Here is a 23,359-nt window from a genome sequence, read left to right as displayed (position 1 = left end):
CACGTGTTTGTAGATTTTGAAAATTACTCATGAGCAAAAAGAAATAAGTGAAATTAAGAAAAACTGAATGATAAATTACTACATATAAAAACCTGTGAAATTCTTCTAAAGTGATAGTTAAAAATTTATAGTCATACCCTAACCAGTGTTGCTCAGTGGATAGTGTCAGCCTATGGACTCAAGGGTCCCAGATTCGATTCCGGTTAAGGGCATATATTTTGGTTGCGGGCACATCCCCAGTGGGGGGTGTGCAAGAGAGGCAGCTGATCGATGTTTTTCTCTCATCGATGTTTCTAACTCTCTATCCCTCTCCCTTCATTTCTGTAAAAAATCCAATAAAATATATATTTTAAAAATTTATAGTCACAAAATGTTTAAGAAAAGTGAAAATTACAGAGCTAACGGTCCAAATAAATAAATATAAAAAGAGCAAACAGAAAGTAAAGAAAAAACGATAAAAGAAAAAAATTACTAAAATAGAAAACAAATTATTCAATGGTGAGACCTGATGAAATCAAAAGCAGGAAATGTATTAGAAATTGATTATCTTAATTTATCACACAGTCACACTATCATATTAGTGGAGAAATAACCCATATGATCATGGCAATAAATACAACATACCTGGAGAAAAACTCCATAGTCATTCATAAGAAAAACTTTCAGCAACTTAAGAATAGGGAAAAAAATTCCTGAGCTGCAATAAAACTCTACTAAAAATAATGAAACATTTGCAGAATTCCCTTGTAAATTCAGTAGGAAGACAAGGAAATGCTCTATCACTTTTACTATATTTTGTTGTACTGAAGATCCTAGCTAGCACAGTAAAACTACCTGAAAAATTGCTAAAAATATTGAAAAAGCTAAAAAAAAAAAATTGGAAAGGAAGAAATCGCCATTATTCCTAATATAATTACTAACAGAGAATCCATAAATTATTAGAATAAATAGAATTCAGAAAGGTTGCAGCATATTAAATCAGTATGTAAATATATGTAAATATTATCAATCCTATTCCCATTTACCAGAAATAATCAGCAACGTGGTTTAAAAGACACATTTCACAGTAACAACAAAAAGGATAAGGTAATTAGGAGTTAACCTAACAAAACAGCTTATAGATTGCATTATTGTGTGGTATATATGGTTCCATATAGTGTAGAAAGTGGTTTCAGTTTTATCATTCGGTGATAACTTTTTGATTTTTGTTTGGCTAGTAATTTGTAATGTCATGATCAAGTGTAGTGTCATAAACAACTTATTTTTCTCCCCCCTTTAATGAGTTCTTGGCAAAGACATTACCTTAAAAAATCACAGTTTTCCAGTGCAGAAGAACAGAAAAATGAGGGTAGCGTTGTCAATAACCTTCATTGTTGTCACTGGATAAACTGTTTTATGAACGCACCATGGAAATGGAGTCATACTGCAATCCCTCCAAAACTGAAAAATAGTAAAATAAGGTAAAATCATTTTTTTCTGTTGCTGTTTATCTTTCCCCTGGCCTTCTCAAGTTCTTCTCCACTATACCCACATTTCAATGATATAATTCTGCAAAACAGTTACAGAGATAGTATTAGAAAAGGTTTATTGCATAGCAATAGTAATAATTAACAATATTAATAATACTATCTAATAAAAATGTAATATGCAAATTGTCAATCCAACATATAAGATGGCCACCCCCATGTGGGCAAAGATGGCCAACCCATGTGGACACAAAATGGCCACCACAAGATGGCCTGCAGGGAAGGACAGTTGGGGGGGGACCCAGGCCTGCATAGGAGGGCAGTTGTGGGGGGACCAGGCTGACAGGGGAGGGCAGTTGGGGGCAACCAGGCCTGCAGGGTAGGGCAGTTGGGGGCAACAGGGCAGGCAGGGGAGGGCAATTGGGGGTGACCAGGCTGGCAAGGGAGGGCAGTTGGGAGCCACCAGGCCTGCAGGTGAGGGCAGTTAGGGGTGACCTGGCTGGAAAGGGAGAGCAGTTAGGGCTGAGGAGCACTTAGGTGTCGATCAGGCTAGCAGGCAGAAATGGTTAGGGGGTGATCAGGCAGGAAGGCAGGGGAGGGCAGTTGAGGGGGTGACCAGGCCAGCAGGGGAGCAGTTGGGCGTCAATCAGGTGGCAGGGGAGTGACTAGGGGGTGATCAGGATGGCAGGCAGGCAAGCACTTGAGAGCCAGCAGTCCTGTATTGTGAGAGGGATTTCCGGTTGGATCGGGCCTAAACAGGCAGTTGGACATCCCTCAAAGGGTCCCAGATTGGAGAGGGTGCAGGTTGTGCTGAGGGACACCCCCCCATGCATGAATTCCACGCACCAGGTCTCTAGTAAGCATAATAACAAGCATAGACTATGGAAGCCCTTTAGAACAGTATTTGGCACATAAAGATATTCAGTAAATATTTACTCTTATGATAATCTTCAATGATTTGAATCACTGGAAGGAATTAAGTAGCTTTTGCACTTCTTGCCATATCTAAGTACTGCTATCCCTCTGCCCTCCCACCCTCTGCCACTACTGGTTTGGACACAGAGCTAAAGTTGAGGGAAGTGAGGCTGTAAGGAATGGCCAGGAAATGCTTTCAGGTAAAATAGAGCTCATTCATTTTCTATGCACTGCCACCAACCCCTAAATCCAGAGCCCTCTTAGTTGCTACTGTTTTCTTATCATTCATTGACTCACTCATTCAAATATCTGTTTCCCTCCTGCTATGTACCAGGCACTATTCCTTGGTCATACATCCCTTCCAGCTGCTAGCACAATGCCTAGTCCATTGTAAGGGCTTCATAGAGAGGTTTACTGCAGAAGTGAAGAAAGGATGGCCTGTCTCCTTTAGATTATAAGGGTCTATGAGGCTTAGATCAGATTTGATTTTAGTTTTTGCATTCTATAAGCTGATGCAAACAGGAGATTGTTTCTCTGATGTTAAAAACTGACCTCCTAAAATACATCCTCTTGCTTGAAAATCTTCCATGGTTGCTGATGCTCATGGATTAAGCTGCATATTCCTTCAGCATAACATTCAAGGCCCTACAACATTCTATCCCACCTCCTAAGATCTAACAGATTTCAGAATTAGAGCCACGCTTTCCCTAGAACAAACCTGTCCTGGGGCTTTTGTTCTAGAAACAAAAGTCCCGAAAAACACTCTCTCCACTTCCGCAGGGCAGATGTCACTAACACTCTTTAAGGCTCACCCACATTTCCCTTTTCCTCCCTGAAAGGTCATTATTACTACCCTGTTTCCCCGAAAATAAGACAGTGTCTTATATTAATTTTTTTCTCCCAAAGTTGCGCGAGGTCTTATTTTCAGGGGATGTCTTATCTTTCCATGCGCTAGGTCTTATTTTCGGGGAAACGCGGGTATCAGGCAGAAGGAGTTGGTCCATTCTAGGATGCTTCCTGAATGCAGGGAACAAGCAAACATTATGGCACCTGGTTTGATTTACCACATTGTCACTGCTTTTGCTTATTAAATTCTCCTTCCATACACAGAGAAACACACACTTACGTAGCTCACCTTATAAGCCCTTCTATGAGCACAGTGCTAGGCATAGCAATTAGGCCTTGCATACACTGCTGTTATTCATCTGGAGCTAAGCATTTTTCAATGGAAAAGTTTCAAATGTACACAAGAGTAGTGAGAACATTGTAATGAGTCACCATAATACATCGTCTAGCTTTAACAAGGATCAACTGATGAGCATTTAGTTTGTACCCCCCACCTGGACCCCACGAAATTACTTTTGCGTATACAAAAACATTCAAGTCTGTTTCTTAAAAAAATATATGACCCACAATGATCACAACTGCTATACATTTTCCTCCAAAATGTATACACACACTTTGAATAATTACAAAGGCAGTGTTTATTAAAATGCATTTCCTTTTCAAAATTGAGATGTTGATATCAGCTGTTGAAGTGTGTATACATTTTTGGGGGCGTGGGGAGACCCTGTATATTTAAAATAATTACTTAATGTCATTAAATAGCCAACATTTCATCCAAGCATATTTTATGAAAGAGTTATTTAATGTCTGCATACGCTTTCTTCAATTTTTAAATCGTGGAGAGAACGGTGGGGGGGTGGGGGTAGAGAACGGGAAGGCGAGCTAGGAAACGCATAATTAAGTTTCTGAAAGCCAGAATGTCCCAGATGAGAAAGAATCTGACCTGGTTTAGGGTGGGAGAAGTGTATTCTATGACTTCTCCGGAGGAAGAGGGTGCGACTTCAGGCCGGGAGATGCCGGAGGAGGTGCTGAGGGAAGAGGGGTACCTCCGTTTGGGGTCCCTTCTGGATAATCCCACCGTGGAGCTAAGAGGCAGCGCTTTCTTGGAGGCTTGCTTTCTCGCGTGTTGGCAGACGGGAGCGTGGATCGCCCGGAGGGACAAGGTTGGTCCCCCATAAGGATTCTAGGACCTGGGCGTCAGCTCTCTCCGGTGGGCCCCAGCCAGGCAGAGACCTGAGATGGCGGCGGGTCCCCTCCCCTCCAGACCCAGAGCTTCCTCCGGGTTTCTCTCCTACCGTATTTCCTGTATCCCGAGACGTATATCCCCTCTCCGCCTCCGCCGGGCTCCCTACCCTACCCCATTTTAACATTTCTACAAGGATGGGTCTTTACGAAAGATGCGTTTATGTAACATAATGTTTTCCACCATCGCTTCCCCTCAATGCAGCGAATGCGATGGACAGTCGTATACAATCTATGCAATGTTATGATTAGAAGAAATTGAGGTTTACTCCTAAATCATAAACTCTACATCGATTATTGACCGGCGCGAAGTGGGAGGGGCGGGTTGGGCGAACAAAGAAATTATTGAAGAGCTAAGGGCTTTAGGATCGAGTCGCAGACGATTCTTTCAAAAACAATATACACCCATGATAGTTTACGAAACTGCAAAATAGGACACTGGAACTGACCTTGGAAATGGACGTGGAAAATAAATCCACCGTATGTAATAGAATCTAACATTACTTTTTTGTTCATATTTTAGCAAATTAGATACCTCTGAAGGCTTACCTTTTAAAAAATGTGTCAGCATTTGGGACATCTTGGACAACTGATGGCATGTCATACTTTAATTGGCAATGTTTATTTTTCCCCCGAGAGTTGTGGAAAATAATGATTCATCTTGCTATCACAAGTTTTATATTCTATGATATACGGTAGCAACCAGAAGCGGGGGTGCAAATTGGCTTAGAAGAGGCTACTAGAACTTACTTCAACATTCACACCCATCCCCCTTTGGCTACAGAGGAACTGGACCTCACATTTCCAGCACTGTTCTCATAAAAAAAAAAGGGGGGGGGGAAGAGAGGATACTTCAATTCAATCCTTAATATCAAAATATAACGGCACTTCGAACATTCTGCTAAAAGCAAACTTTGCGATATTTAAGTAGTTGATTAAACACTTGGGACATTACTTTCTAGGAGATAATGCTTTCCCCCTCCCCTTGCAGAACTAGTGCCATAATCAGATATAATGCAATTAAAGCGCTTATTAACCATGATTGCCTCTCATCTCCCACCATCTCCGCCTTCCTCCAAGTACCAGCGCAGCCTTTAATGTAAATCAGATGCTCGGAAAATGTTGGGAATATAAATGACCCCGTAGTTTTCTCTGAATAGGTTAAGAGAAATATGTGAAGGGGAATCAAGAGAAGGGGAATATGTGAAGGGGAATCTAGAGCTAGAGGAGGAGTTAGGACAACACGGCTAGATGTGGGGATCAGTAACATGGATGTGGTAATTGACATCGTGAGAAGGGAAGCTAGCTCCAAGAGAAAATATAGAGAAGTGGGCTAAAGGCAGAATAAGTGAGTCATTAGAGACGGAAGAAGAGAAGCCTGCCACAAAGGCTAAGAAAAATGGCCAAAGTCAGAGGGAAGAACTCCAACCCAGGGTTTCTCACACTAGACACTATTGATATTTGAGGACAGATGGTTCTTGGGGAGGTGGGGAGAGGCTGTCCTGTGCATTGTAGGATGTTTAACAGTATCATAACCCAGCCCACTAGCACCCACTTGTCCCTTTCCTAGTGTTTTTTTTAAATATACATTTTATTAATTTTTTACAGAGAGAAAGGGAGATGGATAGAGAGTTGGAAACATCGATAAGAGAAACATTGATCAGCTGCCTCCTGCCACTGGGTATGTGCCAGCAACCAAGGTACATGCCCTTGACCGGAATTGAATCTGGGATCCTTGAGTCCCCAGGCCAATGCTCTATCCACTGAACCAAATGGGTCAGGGCATTTTCTTTTTTTTAATCTCAGGAAATGTCATGCCTTTGACCCAGTAGAAGTCAAACTTTGAGTCTTTATTTTTTTATATTAAAGAATATTTTATTATTTCCCAAAGTAAGTGAAGTGACAGTTTTACAGTCTTTTTACATGGGTCTCCAAATCCTCGAGACTAGAGACTTTAAGAGTAAAAGTTGAAATGCAGTTGTTTTATAGCTATAGTTTTAGTAAATTAAGAGCAATATGTGCCCATTTTAGTGAAATTACAGGAATTTACAATTATATCAAATCCAGCTGGCTTTGATTTATTATAAACATTTGACTTGAGGTGACAACAATCTCAATTTAGAGAGGCTGCCATCAACCTGCACTCTTTCTGTTTCAAGGGAGTTTATTTATTTTTAGTTGTGGTAAAATACATATAACAAAACACACCTCCTTAACCATTTTAAGTATACAGATTAGCAGTGGTAAGTATATTCCCAGTGTTGTACAAACAACCTCCAGAAACTTTTCACACACATTAAACATAGCTTTTCATTTTCCCCTCTCCCCAGCATTTCCCAACTGCCATTATACTCACAACTGGATTTTTGCTCATTTGTTTTGTCACAGCAAGATGGAAAACGAAAGCTTTGTACTTTGAGGTTTCAAAATAATTCTCCCCATCATGTTTTCCATGTTAAGCTTCCCCCCCAGCTCGCCCCCACCTCCCAACAGTGACAAATTAGCAGAATGTGAATCATGGAACCAGAAGGGGGCACTGTTAAATTGAAGAACCAGATTTAAAAGGGTCTGTAGATTTGAATTTCTTTCATAATTTCAAGTGCCCAAAGAGAGTACAAAGACAAAGAACAAAGCTGAGCTCACCTCTGGGTGACGTTAATCTGTTTTCATATATATTTTTTAAATTGAGAAGTTGGTTAATTCATTGTGATTTCTGTAGGAAATGAGCTTTCATCTCAAGGTCAAGATTTTTTCTCTTCAATGTGGAAATATAAAGGACTTCTCTGTCAATTGAATCTCAAAGGGAAGAGGGGAGGTGGGCCAGGAAGAGATTAACCAAAGAATTTATATGCATATATGCATTACCTATGGACACAGACAATAGGGTGGTGAAGCCTGGGACAAAGCAGGAACCTGGTGGAGGAGGGAAATGGGGGGACAGTGTAATACTCTTAACAATAAAGGTTTAGAAAACTTTTTTTTAATATTGACATTATTGCAGGGATCTTCCTCCTCTCCCTCCCTTTGCCCGCCTCCACTCTCCCCCACCTTCCCTTCCTTGGCCTAAGGACATATCTAAGGACACAAGAGTCTTGGAGTTCCTGCAACATTCTCATAAAATGAAAAATGAGAATCACTTGGAGGGAGAATACTGTTAACGAAACAAACAAACAAACAAACAAACAAAAAACATTGAAACCTGTAAAGAATTTTTTGTGAGTTTATTTGAGCCAAACTGTCGACACATGCCGGGAAGCAGAACCTCAACGGATTGAGATAATGCTCCAGAGAATGGCGGTTACTTTTCTATATTTATACATTGCAATCAAAGGAAAAGGACGTAGGTTAGTTACATGAAATTCGTTGGTTATAGATTAGGGAGGTGGGACAAAGCGAAGCGGGGAAACCTCTGGGATGGGGTAAAAGGTGAAATGATGGACATGAGCTTCCTTTACAGAGATGGCTACAGGATACTCTAACGTAATTAACAGTTGACAATTAACTTGATAACAATAACAATGAGGGAATGTCTCCAGGCCATTTGTTGTGCCCTGAGGGGTCTGGGGTATAAAGGAAGTTACAAGTTACCCAGACATCTCACAGATATGTTATCTTAGATGCAAGAAGGCAGATGGGCTCAGTAAAAGTAGATCAAAGTTGTCCCAGGTGAAATATCTGGGACATGACTACCTACTATAACCTGTTAGATATTTAATTTTCAAACCATCTTTTGTGGTAATCTTAGGTCTCTGGATTTGCAAGACCGCCACGCAGGCCTTCCCTGAGCTTGTCAGGTTAGCATGTGGCTCTTTTCTTTCACAATACACATATGATGTTTTGGTTTTATTTTAGGTTTTAATGTATTATTTAACTAGAAATTTTTAAGAACTCTATGAAGTATCCAGTTTTTATACTTAGCTTTTTGTTTTCTTTTGTTTTGAACTTAACCATACAGCTTGGCAAGTTTTCCAGATAACACATTCTTTATTCTCATTTTTAAATGTCTTTTTAAAGGCTTTACAAAATCCCAGTTTATGGATTTACCATAATTTTTTAAATTTTATTTTTATTATTGATATTATTACAGATGTCCCCATCTCCCCCCCTCGCCCACCTCCATCCAGCCCCCTTGCCCCCCTTCCCTCTGGCCATTAGCACATTCTTTTCTGAGTCTATGGGTTATGCATATATGTTCTTTGGCTAATCCCTTCACCTTCTTTCATTCAGTTCCCTCAACTCACATCCTCTGACAGCTGTCAGACTGTTCCATGTATTCATGCCTCTGTTTCTATTTTGTTGGTCTATTTACTTTGTTCATTAGATTCCACATATAAGTGAGAGCATATGGTGTTTTTCTTTCTCTGACTGCCTTATTTCACTTAGCATGCTAATCTCTGGGCCCATCCATGCTGTCACAAAAAGTGAAATTTCCTTCTTTTTTATGGCCATTGTGTAAATGTACCACAGATTTTTTTTTTTATCCACTTATCTACTGACTAGTGGCCTGGTTCATGAAATTCGTGTCTGGAGGGGTGTGTCCCTCAGTCTGGCCTGTACCCTGTCCAATCTGGGACCTTGTGGGATCAGGCCTAAATCAGCAGTTGGACATCCCTCTCACAATCTAGAACTGCTGGCTCCTAACTGCTCACCTGCCTCCCTGCCTGATTGCCCCTAACCACTCTGCCTGCTTGCCTGCTCACCCCCAACTATCCCCCACCAACCTTCTTGCCCCCACCTGCCCCCCTTGATAGCCTGATCACCCCCAACTGCCCTCCCCTCCTGGCCTGATATCCCCTAACCGCCTCTGCCTGGGCCCTGCCATCATGACTTTGTCTGGAAGGACATCTGTCTGGAAGGTCCCTCAGTCTAATTAGCATATTACCCTTTTCTTAGTATAGATGGGCACTTGAGCTGCTTCCAAACCTTGGCTAGTGTAAAGAACTCTGCAATGAACATAGGGGTGCATATAAAATTTTTACAAGAAAACAGGGGCACAACTTTATGACTTGGATTTGGTAATGGATTCACAGATACGATGTAGAAAGCACAAACAACAAAAGAAAAGAGATAAGTTGAACTTCATCTAAATTATAAACTTTTATGGATGAAAGGACATTACCATAGAAGTAGTAAGAACCCACAGAATAGAAAATATTTGCAAATCACACAACTGATAAGCATCTGGTATCCAGAATATATGAAGAGCACTTAAAATTCAAAAGATTAAACATTTTAAATGGGCAAAGATTTGAAGAGACACATCTCCAAAGAAGGTAGACCAATATCCAATAAGCACATGAAAACATCCCCAACAGCACTAGTCAGTAGGAAAATGCAAATCCAAACCATGATAAGATACCATCTCACACATAATAAGATGGCTATTATCACATAGCAAAGAAAACCATCAACAAAATAAAAAGAGAGCACAGTGAATGGGAGAACATATTCACCAATGATACATCTGATAAGGGGTTAATCTCCAAAATATATAAGGAACTCATACAACTCAACAAAGGAAGGCAAACAATCCAATTAAAAAATGGGCAAAGTTCCTAAATAGAGACTTCTCCAAAGAGGACATACAGAAGGCCAAAAGAAATGTGAAAAAATGCTCAACATCACTAATTATCAAGGAAATGCAAATTAAACCGCCCTGAGATATCCCCTCACACCCATTAGAATGGCTATAATCAATACTTGTTATCTATCTTTTTTTATGATAGCCATTCTAACAGGTGACACATGATTTTGAGGTGCATTTGCTAATAATTAGTGAAATTGAGCATTTTTTTGTATGCCTGTATATTCTCTTTGGAAAAATATTTATTCAGTTCCTCAGTCCACTTTTAATATGATTGCTTTTTTAAAAAAAATATATTTTATTGATTTTGTACAGTGAGGAAGAGAGAGAGATAGAAAGTTAGAAACATCGATGAGAGAGTCATTGATCAGCTGCTCTTGCACACCCCTACTGGGGATATGCCCGCAACCAAGGTACATGCCCTTGACCTGAATCGAACCCGGGACCTTTCAGTCCCCAAGCCGACGCTCTATCCATTGAGCCAAACCGGTTTCGACACGATTGCTTTTTTATTATATGTTTGCTATTGTATTGTATGCGTTCTTTATGTACTTTGGATATTAACCCCTTAGCAGAAAAATAATTTGTAAATGTCATATCCCATCAGGTTGAATATTAACACCTTATTGGAGGTGCCATTGACCAATATCTTCTGCCACTGAGTAGGTTGACTTCATTTGGTTGATTGTTGCTTTCACTGTGCAAAACTTTTTTAGTTTGCTGTACATTTTCCATTTCCTTATTTTTTTATTTTCTTTCCATTACCTGAGGAGACATACAAAAATATTTCTAAAAGTGATTTAAAAGAATTTACTGCCTATATTTTCTCCTAAAAGTTTTATGTTTTCAGGTTTTATATTTAAGTTTTCAGTCTATTTGAGTTTATTCTTATACACAGGGTAAGCAAGTGGTCTAGTTTTATTTTTTGCATACATCTGTCCAGTTTTTCCAACACCATTTGTTGAAGAGACTGTCTTTACTCAATTTTATAGTCTTGTCTCATTTTCATAGATTAATTGGCGCTATATGAGAGGGTTTATTTCAGAGCTCTCTATTCTGTTCCATTGATTTATGAGGCAGCCGATCAATTATTCTCTCTCATCATTGTTGTTTCTATCTTTCTCTCCCTCTCCCTTCCTCTCTAAAATCAATAAAAGTAAATAAAGAAAATACTAATCCTCTCTTTTTTCCATCTGAATAATTTCTATATTTCTGTTTTTATGCCAGTACCGTACTGCTTTGAGTACTATAGCCTTGTAGCATAGTTTGTTATCAGCTAATGTTATATCTCCAACTTTGCTTTTTAAAAAAGATGGCTTTGGCTATTTGCAGTCTTTTGTGGGTCCATAAAATTTTTGGAATTATTTGTGCCAGCTCTGGGCCTCCCAGGAAGTGCAGACCAAAGTCAGCCACTGCCTTTGCCTTGCTTATGGCCATTTGAAATGAGCTGAAAACTTATGTTCAGATGGTGGCCACCTGTGCTGGGATTGGAGGTGCTGGGAGAGGCTAAGCTGTGAACCAAGGCTGGCTGCTTCTAATGCCAGGTGTGGAGCTACTTAACAAGAGGTAAAGGCGTGCCCAGGCCAGAGGCTGCTTGTATGGGGTTTGCGAGCCTTTGAGAGATTTGAGGAAAGTCCAACACATGAGCCAAGACAGGCAATTTCTATGGAAAAGACACTGGAAGTGGTTTGGGTGGGCCTGCAAATTGGATGAGGTGAAGTGTCAGGGAATTGCCAGAGCAGGTTGAACAGTGTTATGCAGGTTGATGGAGACTCATATGGCACCTGCCTACCACTGCAAGGGGAGGACTCAGCAAAGGAACAATGGATTCTTTAATTTAAATGTATTAGTCCTCTAGCCTATGAACCAGGAGGTCAAGGTTCAATTCCTGGTTAAGGCACAGGCCTGGGTTGCGGGCTTGATCCCCAGTGTGAGGCATGCAGGAGGCAACCAACCAATGATACTCTCTCATCATTGATGTTTCCATCTCTCTCTGAAATCAATAAAAAATAAATAAATAAAAATCTCAGTCCTCTCTGTTTTCCACCTGAACCATTTCTAGATTTCTGTCTTTGAGCTTGTTAATTCTCTGCTTCATATGATATTCTATATTTTCAGTGCTTTTCAATTCATTTTTCATTTTATTTGAGTTCTTTCAGCTCTAGAAGTTCTGCTTAGATTTGTTTAGAGTTTTGATCTTCTTGGTAAAATATTTCTGTTCATTAATTTTATTTCTGTGTTTATTGAGGTGTCTTTATGAGTTTTATTGTATCTTGTTTAGTTTGCTCATGACTACTATTTTGAATTCTCTCTCATTTCGATTATAATCTTCCATGTCTTTGAGTTTAATCCTGGAAAATTGTCATTTTCCTTTTGATACTGTGTTACCATGGTTATTCATGGTACTTGATAGATTGGTCTCTGCCAGTGCATTTGAGGTAGTGAACATCTTTCCTATAGGTACCATTTTCATTTGAACACTTCAGCAGCTTGATAAGTAGAGGTGTTTCTTTTGTTTTCCAGTAAGTGGTGCTATAGCGCAAGTTTTTGTTCTTTCCTGACCAATGCACTTGGGGGACGAAGCTCAACTTTTGACACCTAAGATGCTGTTTACCTATGTCATCCTAATACATTTTTACAAAATTAAGATTGATTTAAGCGTATGATTGTTATCTAAATCCCCTTACCAGCGATCGGTTCATGAGTGGGCATATGGCCCAATCAGGGCCAATGTCATCTGTGGGAATATCTACTGGGGGAACAGGTAGTGCTCCTGGGAATGAGTGTTTTACCTTAACAATATATATTGGAAGGGCTATAGATAATGAGATCTTATAATTTGAAAGTCCAAATACATTAGCTTCTAAATAATTTGATAATATTGCATACATCCTTCTTTGTTTTGTCATTATTTAAATACTCCTAAAGTAGGAGAAGAGAGAGAGAGAGAGGGAGGGAGGGAGGGAGGGAGGGAGAGAGAGAGAGAGAGAGAGAGAGAGAGAGAGAGAGAGAGAGATTTCTTCACTTGCAGGTTTTTAGAGCCTTTTGTGAAACTTTACAATATTTGAAGCTGCCAAAGCCATTTGGTTACTGAGAAGGGTGTTACATGTCAAAGACAGTTGAACATAATAATGGAAAGTATCCTTAATGAAGTCATTTATTTACTGAAATACCAATAGTACAATTGGCCTACCTAAAGATTTGTTATGTGAAAAACACATAGCCCCTTATTGTTGAGTCTGGCTTTCTGTTTCTTATAAACAAAGGTAACCTCACCCCAAATCACACCATTTTTAACATTATTTCTCAGGAATCCATTTGGCTGTTTAACTGATGGAGAAGAGGTACAAGGTTCAGAGAGACCTAGCCATGGCAAAATTCATAATTCCTTTTTTTTTTTTTAAATCCACATTTGAATTCAGTAATTCAACTTGAGGTAAAAAAGAGAAATTGCATGTGAAATGCAAACATTAAGTTAGAGCTACCCATATTAGATCATTTATTCATTCTCTACTTGGATTACAGAGATAATCGGAAGAAATTTAGAGTTTAGGATTATAAAATCCTGCCTCTCCTTATTCTAATGTTTAAAAAAAAATGGTTCCTAATACATGACATATACTCTTTCAACATGTTCCACTCTGCTAACACTGTTCTTTCTTCCTGGAATGCTTTTCCTACTTATTTTTTCCCTACTAATTATTATTCATCTGATAAAACTTAGTTTAGACATCTCTTCCAGGAAGTCTTTGGGAACCCCTATATGAACTATGGTAGGAGTATTGCCTTTGTGTTCTTACAGCTCTGTGTGCCTACCTCTTCCATAACATAACACTAACTTATATTGAATTTATTTGTTCACAAATTGTTCTCCTAGCCCAGTGGTCGGCAGACTCATTAGTCAACAGAGCCAAATATCAACAGTACAATGATTGAAATTTCTTTTGAGAGCCAAATTTTTTTAACTTAAACTATATAGGTAGGTACATTGTTATTAACTTAATTAGGGTACTCCTAAACTGGCCTTTGCTGAAAACTCAAAGGGCCAAAGAGCCACATGTGGCTTGCGAGCCGCAGTTTGCTGGCCACTGTTCTAGACTAACATATAAGGCATATGTGACTAATTTATTTCTTTTTCCTCAGCATTTAGCACAGTATCTGGTACATAATAAGTGCTTAGTAAATTATTTATTTGAACTATGGATGTCATTTGAGTGTTAATTGCAATAACGTTATTAAAACAAACATCTCTGATGCATCCATGTTGAAAATTCAACCAACTCTTTAGTTAAAAACACACACACACAACATTTGCAGCTGCTAAATGCTTATTTGTTCTTTTTTGAATCACCAAAGGTCAGAAAATTGTTTCTCTTATCCCCAAGTGATATTCTTTTATTAGCATCACCACCATCATCTTCTCCCTTTCTGAACTTTGCTTCCTCCTCAAACTGCCTTTTCCATCTGGGAGGCTGTCTGGGGAGGGAGCCAAGTATGTCATAGCAGGAGGGGAGGTTCTTCAAACTCCCTAGTGTTAAAAGGGGAAACTCAGACTGAGCTCTAAGCACACAGCCAAGGAGAGGGAGGAGAGCAGGAAGACAGTTCACAAGTTGAGCCAGGCTTGCAGAGAGGGACTGAGGCTGTGCTTGGCAACATTCCAGTGGCTGGAGATTCAAGGTAACTACTCCACTAATCCCTTTACCTTTTCTTCTTGGCCCACAGCTTCTGGAATTCTGGAGCTTCTGCATTTGAGCTGGGGCTGAGCATGACTGTATGTTCTTTCTGTGTGCTGAGACAGGACTGATGTGAAACCTGCCTAGAGATCCAAAGGCAGGCAGGCAAGTTTCTTCCCTGAAAGGGAATTCTGAAAATTCACATTTTGTTTTATCATTTGGTTGTTTGTCTTTATTTTGAGTTGTTAAACCATCTCAGTACTAGCATTTCATTTTATGAACAGACAAAAAAACTATCCACCAAAGCTACTTGTAGGGCTAGGAATGCTGCTGAGGGTTTTCTCCTTCAAGTAGGAAAAGGCACTTTCTTAATTCTTATTAGAGTTGTTTCCTTTTGCTTACACTTCTACTTCAGCTGTCACTACTTTGTTTTCTGGAATCAATTTGAACTGGAACAACATAAAAGGTGGGGATCACATTTCAAATGAACATTGATGGGTTCATTTTTATAAGTGAGTGTGTTTTTAATATACACTGGTCAAAAGAGGAGAAAGAGGGAAAGAGAGAAGAGAGGAGATATTAGGACACAGAGCTATAGGGGTTAATAAAATTGAAAATAGGTCATTTATAAACTCTTTCCTTAGAAAATGCTTCCTTGTCATTTTCAGGTAGAAATCAGGGATTTTGATCTATCTGACTTTGTTTTTCTTTTAAAAACACTGCATGTTGGTTGCAGGATTCTTTGACTACAAAAAGCAAGCGATGCACTAGCTACTTTCTTCAGTGTCTTTAAAACATTTAAATGTCAAGTTCAGCTTTTCCTGGCTTGTAGCATATAGCTGGGCTGAACATTTCATCCTCTGATTTAAACTATTTACCTTTCACATCTTCTCTTTTTATTTCCTTCTTGCAGAGATTTTTACTTCTTTGATTTAATGAGAGCAGCTAACCACAAGCCATTATCAGCCTGAGGTTTATGTGCAGGAGGGAAAAAAATGAGACATTACAGGGCTATATCCCAAACAAACATTGAAAAGACTTGAGGAAAGGTTAGATTGAATGAACAATTATTTGGCTTCCTCTTCAGTTAGCTAGCAGAACAGGAAATACTGGGATGGGGGAAGGAAGGGAAAATATTTAAAGAACTTTATATGCAAAAGATATTTTTACATTAAAAATACACGCAAAACAGACGAGAAATATTCATTCCTGTTTGGGAAATGTCCTTTCTGACTTCATGCTATGATAATACATCAGAGGCTATTTTGAGTTGGATATTTTTTATTATTGGGAGAACCGCTTCCATTTTCTTCTTTAAAACGACTTGAAATTCCTAACTTTTAGGAATAGTCTTATGAATGTCTTTCAGAGTAAAATTTCTTTCTTAAAATATATTTTTATTGATTCCAGAGATGAATGGAGTGGAAAAGAGATAGAAATATCAATGATGAAAGAGAATCACTGATCTGCTGCCTCCTGCATGCCCCCACATTGGGGACCAAACCTGCAACCTGGGCATGTTCCCTGATCGAGAATCCAAACCTTGACCTCCTGGTTCATAGGTCAACACTCAACCACTGAGCCATGCCAGCTAGGCCAGAGTAAAATTTCTATTTATGGTTTAAAATATGGTTGTGGTTGTGCCACAGGGGTGTGGCAGTTAAGGATCTACTGCAGTTCTAGTCTTAAATTTTTCCCTTTTGACTTCTTTCTACAGAAATAAAGATTCTGTCCTTAGGATTTAGCTAAAAATCCTCTTCTAACGTAGACTACCCACCTTGACTCCTCAAGCTGAACGTGACTCTGACTCATAGGATTTTAAACCATCATTTGACTTGAGTAGCGAAAGTAACTCTAAAGCATCAAGAAAGAATAATCTGAAATAAAAAGGTATCAACTTTATACTACTATTTTTCATCTGCTTAATTGTGTTCTAAAATGATATTTTTCTACAGTGAGAAACAACTATCTTTGACTTTTATTACTGTTTTTAAAGGGAATATATAATAGCTTTTTTGCATTCAGAAATTTGCAAGGTTTAGTATATATATATATATATTTCTGGTTTATATACTCACACATCTATTCAAAATGGATTTCTGTAAATGGATTCATACTGTGGAATTATGAAAGTAATGAAATTGATATCACATTTGTTTGTTGGTTGTTTACTCATCTCTCTGTATAAAAGCCTAATATGCAAAGTGTCCCCTCAGGAGTTCAATGGACTAGGAGTTCAATAGCTTACTATGACATGCGTTGACCACCAGGGGGCGGCGTGGAATGAAGGAAGGCCTGGCCAGCAGCAGGCAGTTGGGGAATTGAGGCCCTGGCAGGCAGCCAGCCAGCAGTTGCTAGGGATCCTACCCATGCATGGATTTCATGCACTAAGCCTCTAGTCATTCAATAATTGCTTACTATAAGCTCACTGTTTACTAGGCTCACAGTGCTGGGAATCCAGAAATTTCTAAGTAAAGATACTATGTTACTTGGAAGTTTTTTTTGGGGGATGGACAAGCATATAAATAATTATTGTGTACTGTATAATAAATTCTCTAAGAGATATTTCCAATCTGAAGCAATAATAAAGGATAGGAAGGGATGGGATGGGCAGTTCAAGAGGATGTTTTATTTTAGCAAAATCTTTTTTTAAATATATTTTATTGATTTTTTTATAGAGAGGAAGGGAGATGGATAGAGAGTCAGAAACATCGGTGAGAGAGAAACATTGATCAGCTGCCTCCTGCACACCCCCAACCGGGGATGTGCCCGCAACCAAGGTACATGCCCTTGACCTGAATCGAACCCGGGACCCTTCAGTCCACAGGCTGATGTTCTATCCACTGAGCCAAACCGGTTTTGGCTATTTTATCAGAATCTTAATGGATCATTATAAGACTTTCATTTTAAAAAATATTTTTATTGATTTTTTGCAGAGAGGAAGAGAGAGGGATAGAGAGTTAGAAACATCGATGAGAGAAAATCATCGATCAGTTGCCTCTTGCACACCCCCTACTGGGGATATGCCCGCAACCAAGGTACAAGCCCTTGACTGGAATCTAACCCGAGACCTTTCAGTCCACAGGCTGATGCTCTATCCACTGAGCCAAACCGGTTTCTGCTCATTATAAGACTTTTAGTACCACAACCAACTGATGGATCTTTCATTGCTTGACCCAAGATAACTTCAAATACATTATACTTTATATAATTTCCTCCTCATCTTATGAATCTTGTTATATCCACTTTATCTGTAAGAAAATTGAGGTTCATAGAGAATAAGTAATTTGTCCAAAGTTACCAGGCTTGTAAATGGCAGAGGTGGGATTAAAACTCAGACCTTCCCAAAGCCACTATGTTATAACATTTCTCAAGAAGGGACAAGAAGGTTGGGGTAGGTAGAGTAAAAGGACATTTTTGGCAAAAGGAATCATAAATTAAAGCAATATAGACATAAAAAAGTGGGTGAGTCTGATGAACTGCGTTTGGAGTAATTTTGGGGGTATCAAAGGGAAAGATAGTTGGAATCAAAGCCCAGAAATAAGGCAAAGACATGTGTGTAACTTCTCATATGCTGTATTAAATATATTTGAACTTCATTCTCTAGACTTTGAGAAGCCTTTGACAATGTTTATGCAAGGAAAGCCATAATCAGTTTTACATTTGAGAAAGATAATTCTAGTTATCATGGAAGGGTGAATTAGTAAGTGGAGACTAAAAACACTAGTTTGTATGAGGAATTACTGGTATAATGAACTGCATCTGCTTATTCCTTTAAGAAATGAAAATTGCAATAGTTACTTCATTCGATTATTAGAAATATTAACTAAGTCATCACATTAAAAGAGATCCAAGCCAGGCCAACATGGTTCAGTGGTTGAATATCAGCCTATGATCCAGGAAGTCATGGTTTGAATCCCGGTCAGGCACATGCCTAGGTTGTGGACTCACCCTCACTCTCAGTGTGGGGCATGCAGGAGGCAGCCGATCAATGATTCTCTCTCATCCTTGATGTTTCTATCTTTCTATCCCTCACCCTTCCTCTCTGAAAACAATAAAAATATATTTTTTTGAAAAAGAGATACAAAAAGACTGGCATATAGTAAGTGCTTCATAAATGTTAGCTATTGTTACTATGTTACTAATACTACTGTTATGATATTATATAAAAGAGTAGGACACCAAAGAGTAAAAAGTGAAATGAAAATTTCAAATATAATAAAGACATATGAGGAGGAGCTTAATCTTAATTGAGACTTGAATTGGTACTTGATGCCAAGGACCAGAAGGGGAAAGGCATGGGCAAAGGCAACATATCATAGACAGGCAATAATACCCATACCATTTTTGTAGATGTAAAGAGGTCTTGACAGATACACTCAATTAAGAACATGGACACTGTAGTCCTACTGCTTGAGTTTGTATGTCACCTGAGAAACTTATTAGTTTAATGTTGGGCAAGTTATTTACCAATTTCTTCATTGGCAAAATAAGGATAATATTTGTACCCGCTTTATTGGCTAAGAACAATGCCTGGCACATAGTAAGTCCTATGCAGTCTAGGTATTCTTATCATTAATCAGAGAAAATAAGTCATTTATAGATAGCTTTGAATTCTAGGATAAGGGTTTTAGATTTGATCTTTAGGCAAAGTGGAGTCACTGACAATTTTAAACAGGGAAGAAGGTGATATAATAATAACTGATCTGGTAATAGAATGTAGGATATTTTTTTGGAAGTTGAGGCAGGGTGTAGGGCAGATGTGGATGGATCTCAGCTAGAGATGGACAGATGAATTTAGAGGTTCAGATCAATTAGTGCAGAGTGAAGAACAGAAGTGGCAGTGGTAGTTCTAGTATGTATATGTAAGAGACATCATAAAGCAATAATTCCTAGGTTAGTGAGGAATACACATGAAGTCCTTAAGGTGACTCTAAAATTTCTAAATCTCCAGGTTGAAGACTGGGAAAAGTGTGATATGATTGCCACGGCAAAAAATCATAAAATCTGGCCTGTTTTGGCTGGAAAAATAAAACAAAGATTATTAAAATAACAGATTTTACAAAACACTTTCACATACTAGCACATGAGTGTGGTTTGGAAAAAGGAGCTGCTGGTGCACTCAGCAAGTGGTTGCTAATAGTGGACTGAAGCTTATGTGAGAGGCTAGGATTCTGTAATCATATATGTAAATATAATAGTTGGAAAAGCTTAAGAGGATGATTTCTCTGAGTGAGAGATTAGATAGAACTCCCCCCCCCCCCGACACACACACACACACACACACACACACACACACACACACAGTTTTGGGGCTTGCACAGTCACAGTTTAGGATAGTTTGAGAAGCAAGATAAGCCAGTGGCAAAGATGCAATGGAATCGACTGGGAGGTAAGAAGATGCTCAGCTAAGTCTAATATGGACAACTAGAGGCCTGGTGCACAAAATTCATGCACTCGGGGGGGGGGGGGTAGGGCGATCCCTCAGCCCAGCCTGGGCTCTCTTGCAGCAGGAACTCTTGGGGAATGTCTGACAGCGCGGAGCAATTGGGGCTGGTACTGTCAGCGGGTGTGAGCGGTGACTGCTGCCCTAATCACCAGTCAGGAGCAGGGGGAGGTGGAGAAGCCCTGAGGGGCGATCAGGGCCAGTATCTGCTGCTCGCACCCACTGACGGTGCTGAGCAATTGAGGCCGGCACTGGGTGCCAGCAGTGGGTGTGAACAGTGACTCTAGTGCTGGCAGCAGGTGTGAATGCTGGGCAGGACTGCAGCATGTGGGAGCAAATAATTTTCAGTAACCACAAGAGGCTCACACTGATGATTGCAACCAGAACCCCATCTTGGTCTGGTGCCCCTCCTCACCTGCTCCACCATCCCACTGCAGCCAACACCCACCATGTTCTGCACTCTGCCACCTGCTGCTGGCGCCAGCCATGTTCTGCATACACCCCCGGGTGGTCAGCACAATCATAGTAACTGGTTGTTTGGTTATCCCACTGTTTGATCTATTTGCATATTAGGCTTTTTATTATTACATAGGTTAAACCCTATGTAATAAAAGCCTAATATGCAAATTGTCCCCTTGGGCGGTGGTTTGACCAGGAGTTTGACCCAGAGACCATGAGTCCAGCTGCTCGCTATGATGTGTTCTGACCACCAGGGGGCGGTATGAAACATGGCAGGTGTTGGCAATGTGCTGTGACCTCTCATTGGCTACCTGGGGGCGGGGGTGATGGGGATGGAGGTGCGGTGAGAATGCAGGGTGTCTGCTGAACTCGCTCTCACTCCCCCTGTTACCCTCCCATGGGACACCAGTACTCACACGCCAAGGAACCTCCCCCCCCCCCCCCCCCCCCGCACTCAGCCCACAGTGCCTGGCCATGCTCACCACATCTCCATGTGGGGACTCAGTCGCTGTGATTCAAGCAGAAGGGGGGTTTATGTTGGGGCCTGGGGGCTCAGGTGCTGCCCAGGGCCCAGAGATCAGCTTGGACCTGCCCTTCCACACCAGACGCTCATGCTTCAATCACCAGCCAGGCCTAGGGACCGCACCCATGCACGAATTACATGCACTGGGCCTCTAGTAAATCAATAAAGGAGAATGGGGAACAAAGAAAGGTGATGAGCACACCATGTTTTTTTATTGGAAACAGTGGTTCTAGTAAAATGGTAGGGGCAGAAGTTGGAATATAAAAAGTGAGGAATGAGTAGACATTTGAGAAGGTACTAAGTTATGATCTTACAATAGTTGCCTATATTCTTTATTATATAATTAATTTTCTCATACTGCAACAAGGTATCACTATAAACCCAGTAGAGTGGCAAAATTTAGAAATCTAGATAATGCCAAGTCATGGTAGGAATGTGCAGATTAAGTTGGGATGAAGACAAGGGACATTTTACAGAGCAATATGTCACTGAGTAGTCAAATTAGGTATATGCATACAGTGTGACTCAGAAATACTACTGCTGGCTATATGGTCTAAATGTGTTCTCTCACAGGTTCATAGGAAACACGCACAGGAGTATAAATTGGAGCAAGGAGTTAGAGCCAATCTGGGTGTCTGTCACTGAGAAAGTAGATAGTAAAACATAGTGGTGCATACCATGGGGATTAGGTATACATATAGCAACATGAAGGAATTTGAGCAATATAGTGCTGAGAGTGAAAAATGTATAAATATGTATAAATGAAGACTGAAATGTATGATGCAATAACATCAAGAATATATATGCATAGAAGGATATACACTAAACCTCAGAATGACAGCCTATGGTGGGATCAGGGACAGGAATGGGAATGGACTGAGAGTAAAACAGAATAACCAAAACAAATAAACAAACACCACAAGGAAGTCCCTGCATGGACTGTGATAACATGCCATGAATTGAGGATTGTGATCATTTGATGCACTCAACATTCAGAAGGACATTAAAAATATAATTGCAGGGCTAAATTATGTGCAATTTTTCTTTTCTGCCATTCTGAAGTTAAAAATAGTTAATTTGCAAAAGATTATGGTTTGCTTGACTTCCTTGGTATATAGTGTACATGAGCGCAGAAAAATAATGTTTATAAACAGAATCCCCATACTGTAAACTTTTACTTAGAACTGATGTCTTTTGCTTCTGCAGATCAATATGGCCATGCCAGAGAAATCAAGTTGTACCAAATCAAGCAAGGATTTCAGTCATTTTCCTGAGATTGTTGAACTCAATGTGGGTGGTCAGGTGTACATCACTCGCTATCCCACTTTGGTCAGTGTTCCTGGCTCCCTGCTCTGGGAAATGTTCAGTGAAAAGAATCCTTGCTCCCTAATCCAGGACAACAAAGGGAGGTTCTTTGTAGACCGGGATGGTTTCCTCTTTCGCTATGTGCTAGACTACATGAGAGACCGGAAACTGGTGCTTCCTGACCACTTTCCAGAGTGTGGTCGGCTCCAGAGAGAAGCAGAATACTTCAAGCTACCAGAGTTAGTGAAGATGTTGGCTCCTAAAATCAACATGGTCAACTCAGTTGGCAATGATTTATGCCAAAGTGATCTAGAAGAGCTTTCCACCAACATTGACATCGCATGTAACCTCTCTTCAAATAATAACATCCAAGTTAGTGGCCCTGGTAACCCGCCAGCTCTGACAGCAAATATTCGTTCTGACCTCAAGAAGGCAGGTTTCATCACTATTGGCTATCGGGGCTCCTATACTCTGGGTCGGGATAGCCAAACAGATGCCAAATTCCGCCGCGTGGCCCGAATCATGGTGTGTGGTAAGATCTCATTGGCCAAAGAAGTATTTGGAGATACTCTAAATGAGAGCAGAGACCCTGACCGTCCTCCTGAACGGTACACTTCTCGATATTACCTCAAATTTAACTTTCTGGAACAAGCCTTTGACAAACTAGCAGATGCTGGCTTTCACATGGTAGCATGCAATTCCACTGGCACCTGCACTATCACCCATGATCAGACAGATGACAAGATCTGGACCTCTTACACTGAATATGTTTTCTGCCGGGAGTGACACTTAAAAGAAATCACCCAGAAAATACAAACCAAACAGCCAACTCTCTCCCTTCTCTATTCCTGTGCCAACTATCTCTTTTAGAAATAAACCGATTAATTTTTGATCTATAAA

At 40.0% G+C, this 23,359-nt stretch overlaps 2 protein-coding genes across 4 annotated transcripts in view; one reads left to right on the top strand and one right to left on the bottom strand.

The window, feature by feature from the left end:
- NBDY (negative regulator of P-body association) overlaps positions 1-4,480 on the bottom strand; it is a 14,614-nt gene extending 10,134 nt beyond the window's left edge. The window contains exons 1-2 of the mRNA XM_084871193.1: positions 4,171-4,480; positions 1,303-1,440 (exon numbers count right to left, since the gene is read on the bottom strand). Of these exons, the coding sequence (XP_084727319.1) occupies positions 4,197-4,403 (207 nt within the window). The 5' untranslated portion in view covers positions 4,404-4,480 and the 3' untranslated portion in view covers positions 1,303-1,440; positions 4,171-4,196. The remainder of the gene's footprint in view (positions 1-1,302; positions 1,441-4,170) is intronic.
- On the top strand, positions 4,255-23,359 carry LOC311615723 (BTB/POZ domain-containing protein KCTD12-like). Of its 3 annotated transcripts, none has more exons than XM_084871143.1 (3): positions 4,255-4,390; positions 16,444-16,616; positions 22,361-23,359. In XM_084871143.1, the coding sequence occupies exon 3, from the start codon at positions 22,367-22,369 to the stop codon at positions 23,243-23,245; it is 879 nt and encodes a 292-aa protein (XP_084727269.1). In that variant the 5' UTR covers positions 4,255-4,390; positions 16,444-16,616; positions 22,361-22,366; the 3' UTR covers positions 23,246-23,359. The 3 variants fall into 3 exon arrangements, with proteins under 3 accessions (XP_084727269.1, XP_084727268.1, XP_084727270.1); XM_084871142.1 differs by lacking the exon at positions 4,255-4,390 and adding an exon at positions 14,543-14,730; XM_084871144.1 differs by lacking the exons at positions 4,255-4,390; positions 16,444-16,616 and adding an exon at positions 14,543-14,730.

The sequence above is a fragment of the Pipistrellus hanaki genome (genome assembly GCF_964339955.1).
Source record: "Pipistrellus hanaki genome assembly, chromosome: X".
In the NCBI taxonomy this organism is placed as follows: Eukaryota; Metazoa; Chordata; class Mammalia; order Chiroptera; family Vespertilionidae; genus Pipistrellus; species Pipistrellus hanaki.
This window is presented reverse-complemented; position numbering and strand designations above follow the sequence as displayed.

Bases quoted from the DNA above. Each gene is read 5' to 3' on its own strand.
- LOC311615723 (XM_084871143.1), top strand. From the start codon at position 22,367: ATGGCCATGCCAGAGAAATCAAGTTGTACCAAATCAAGCAAGGATTTC.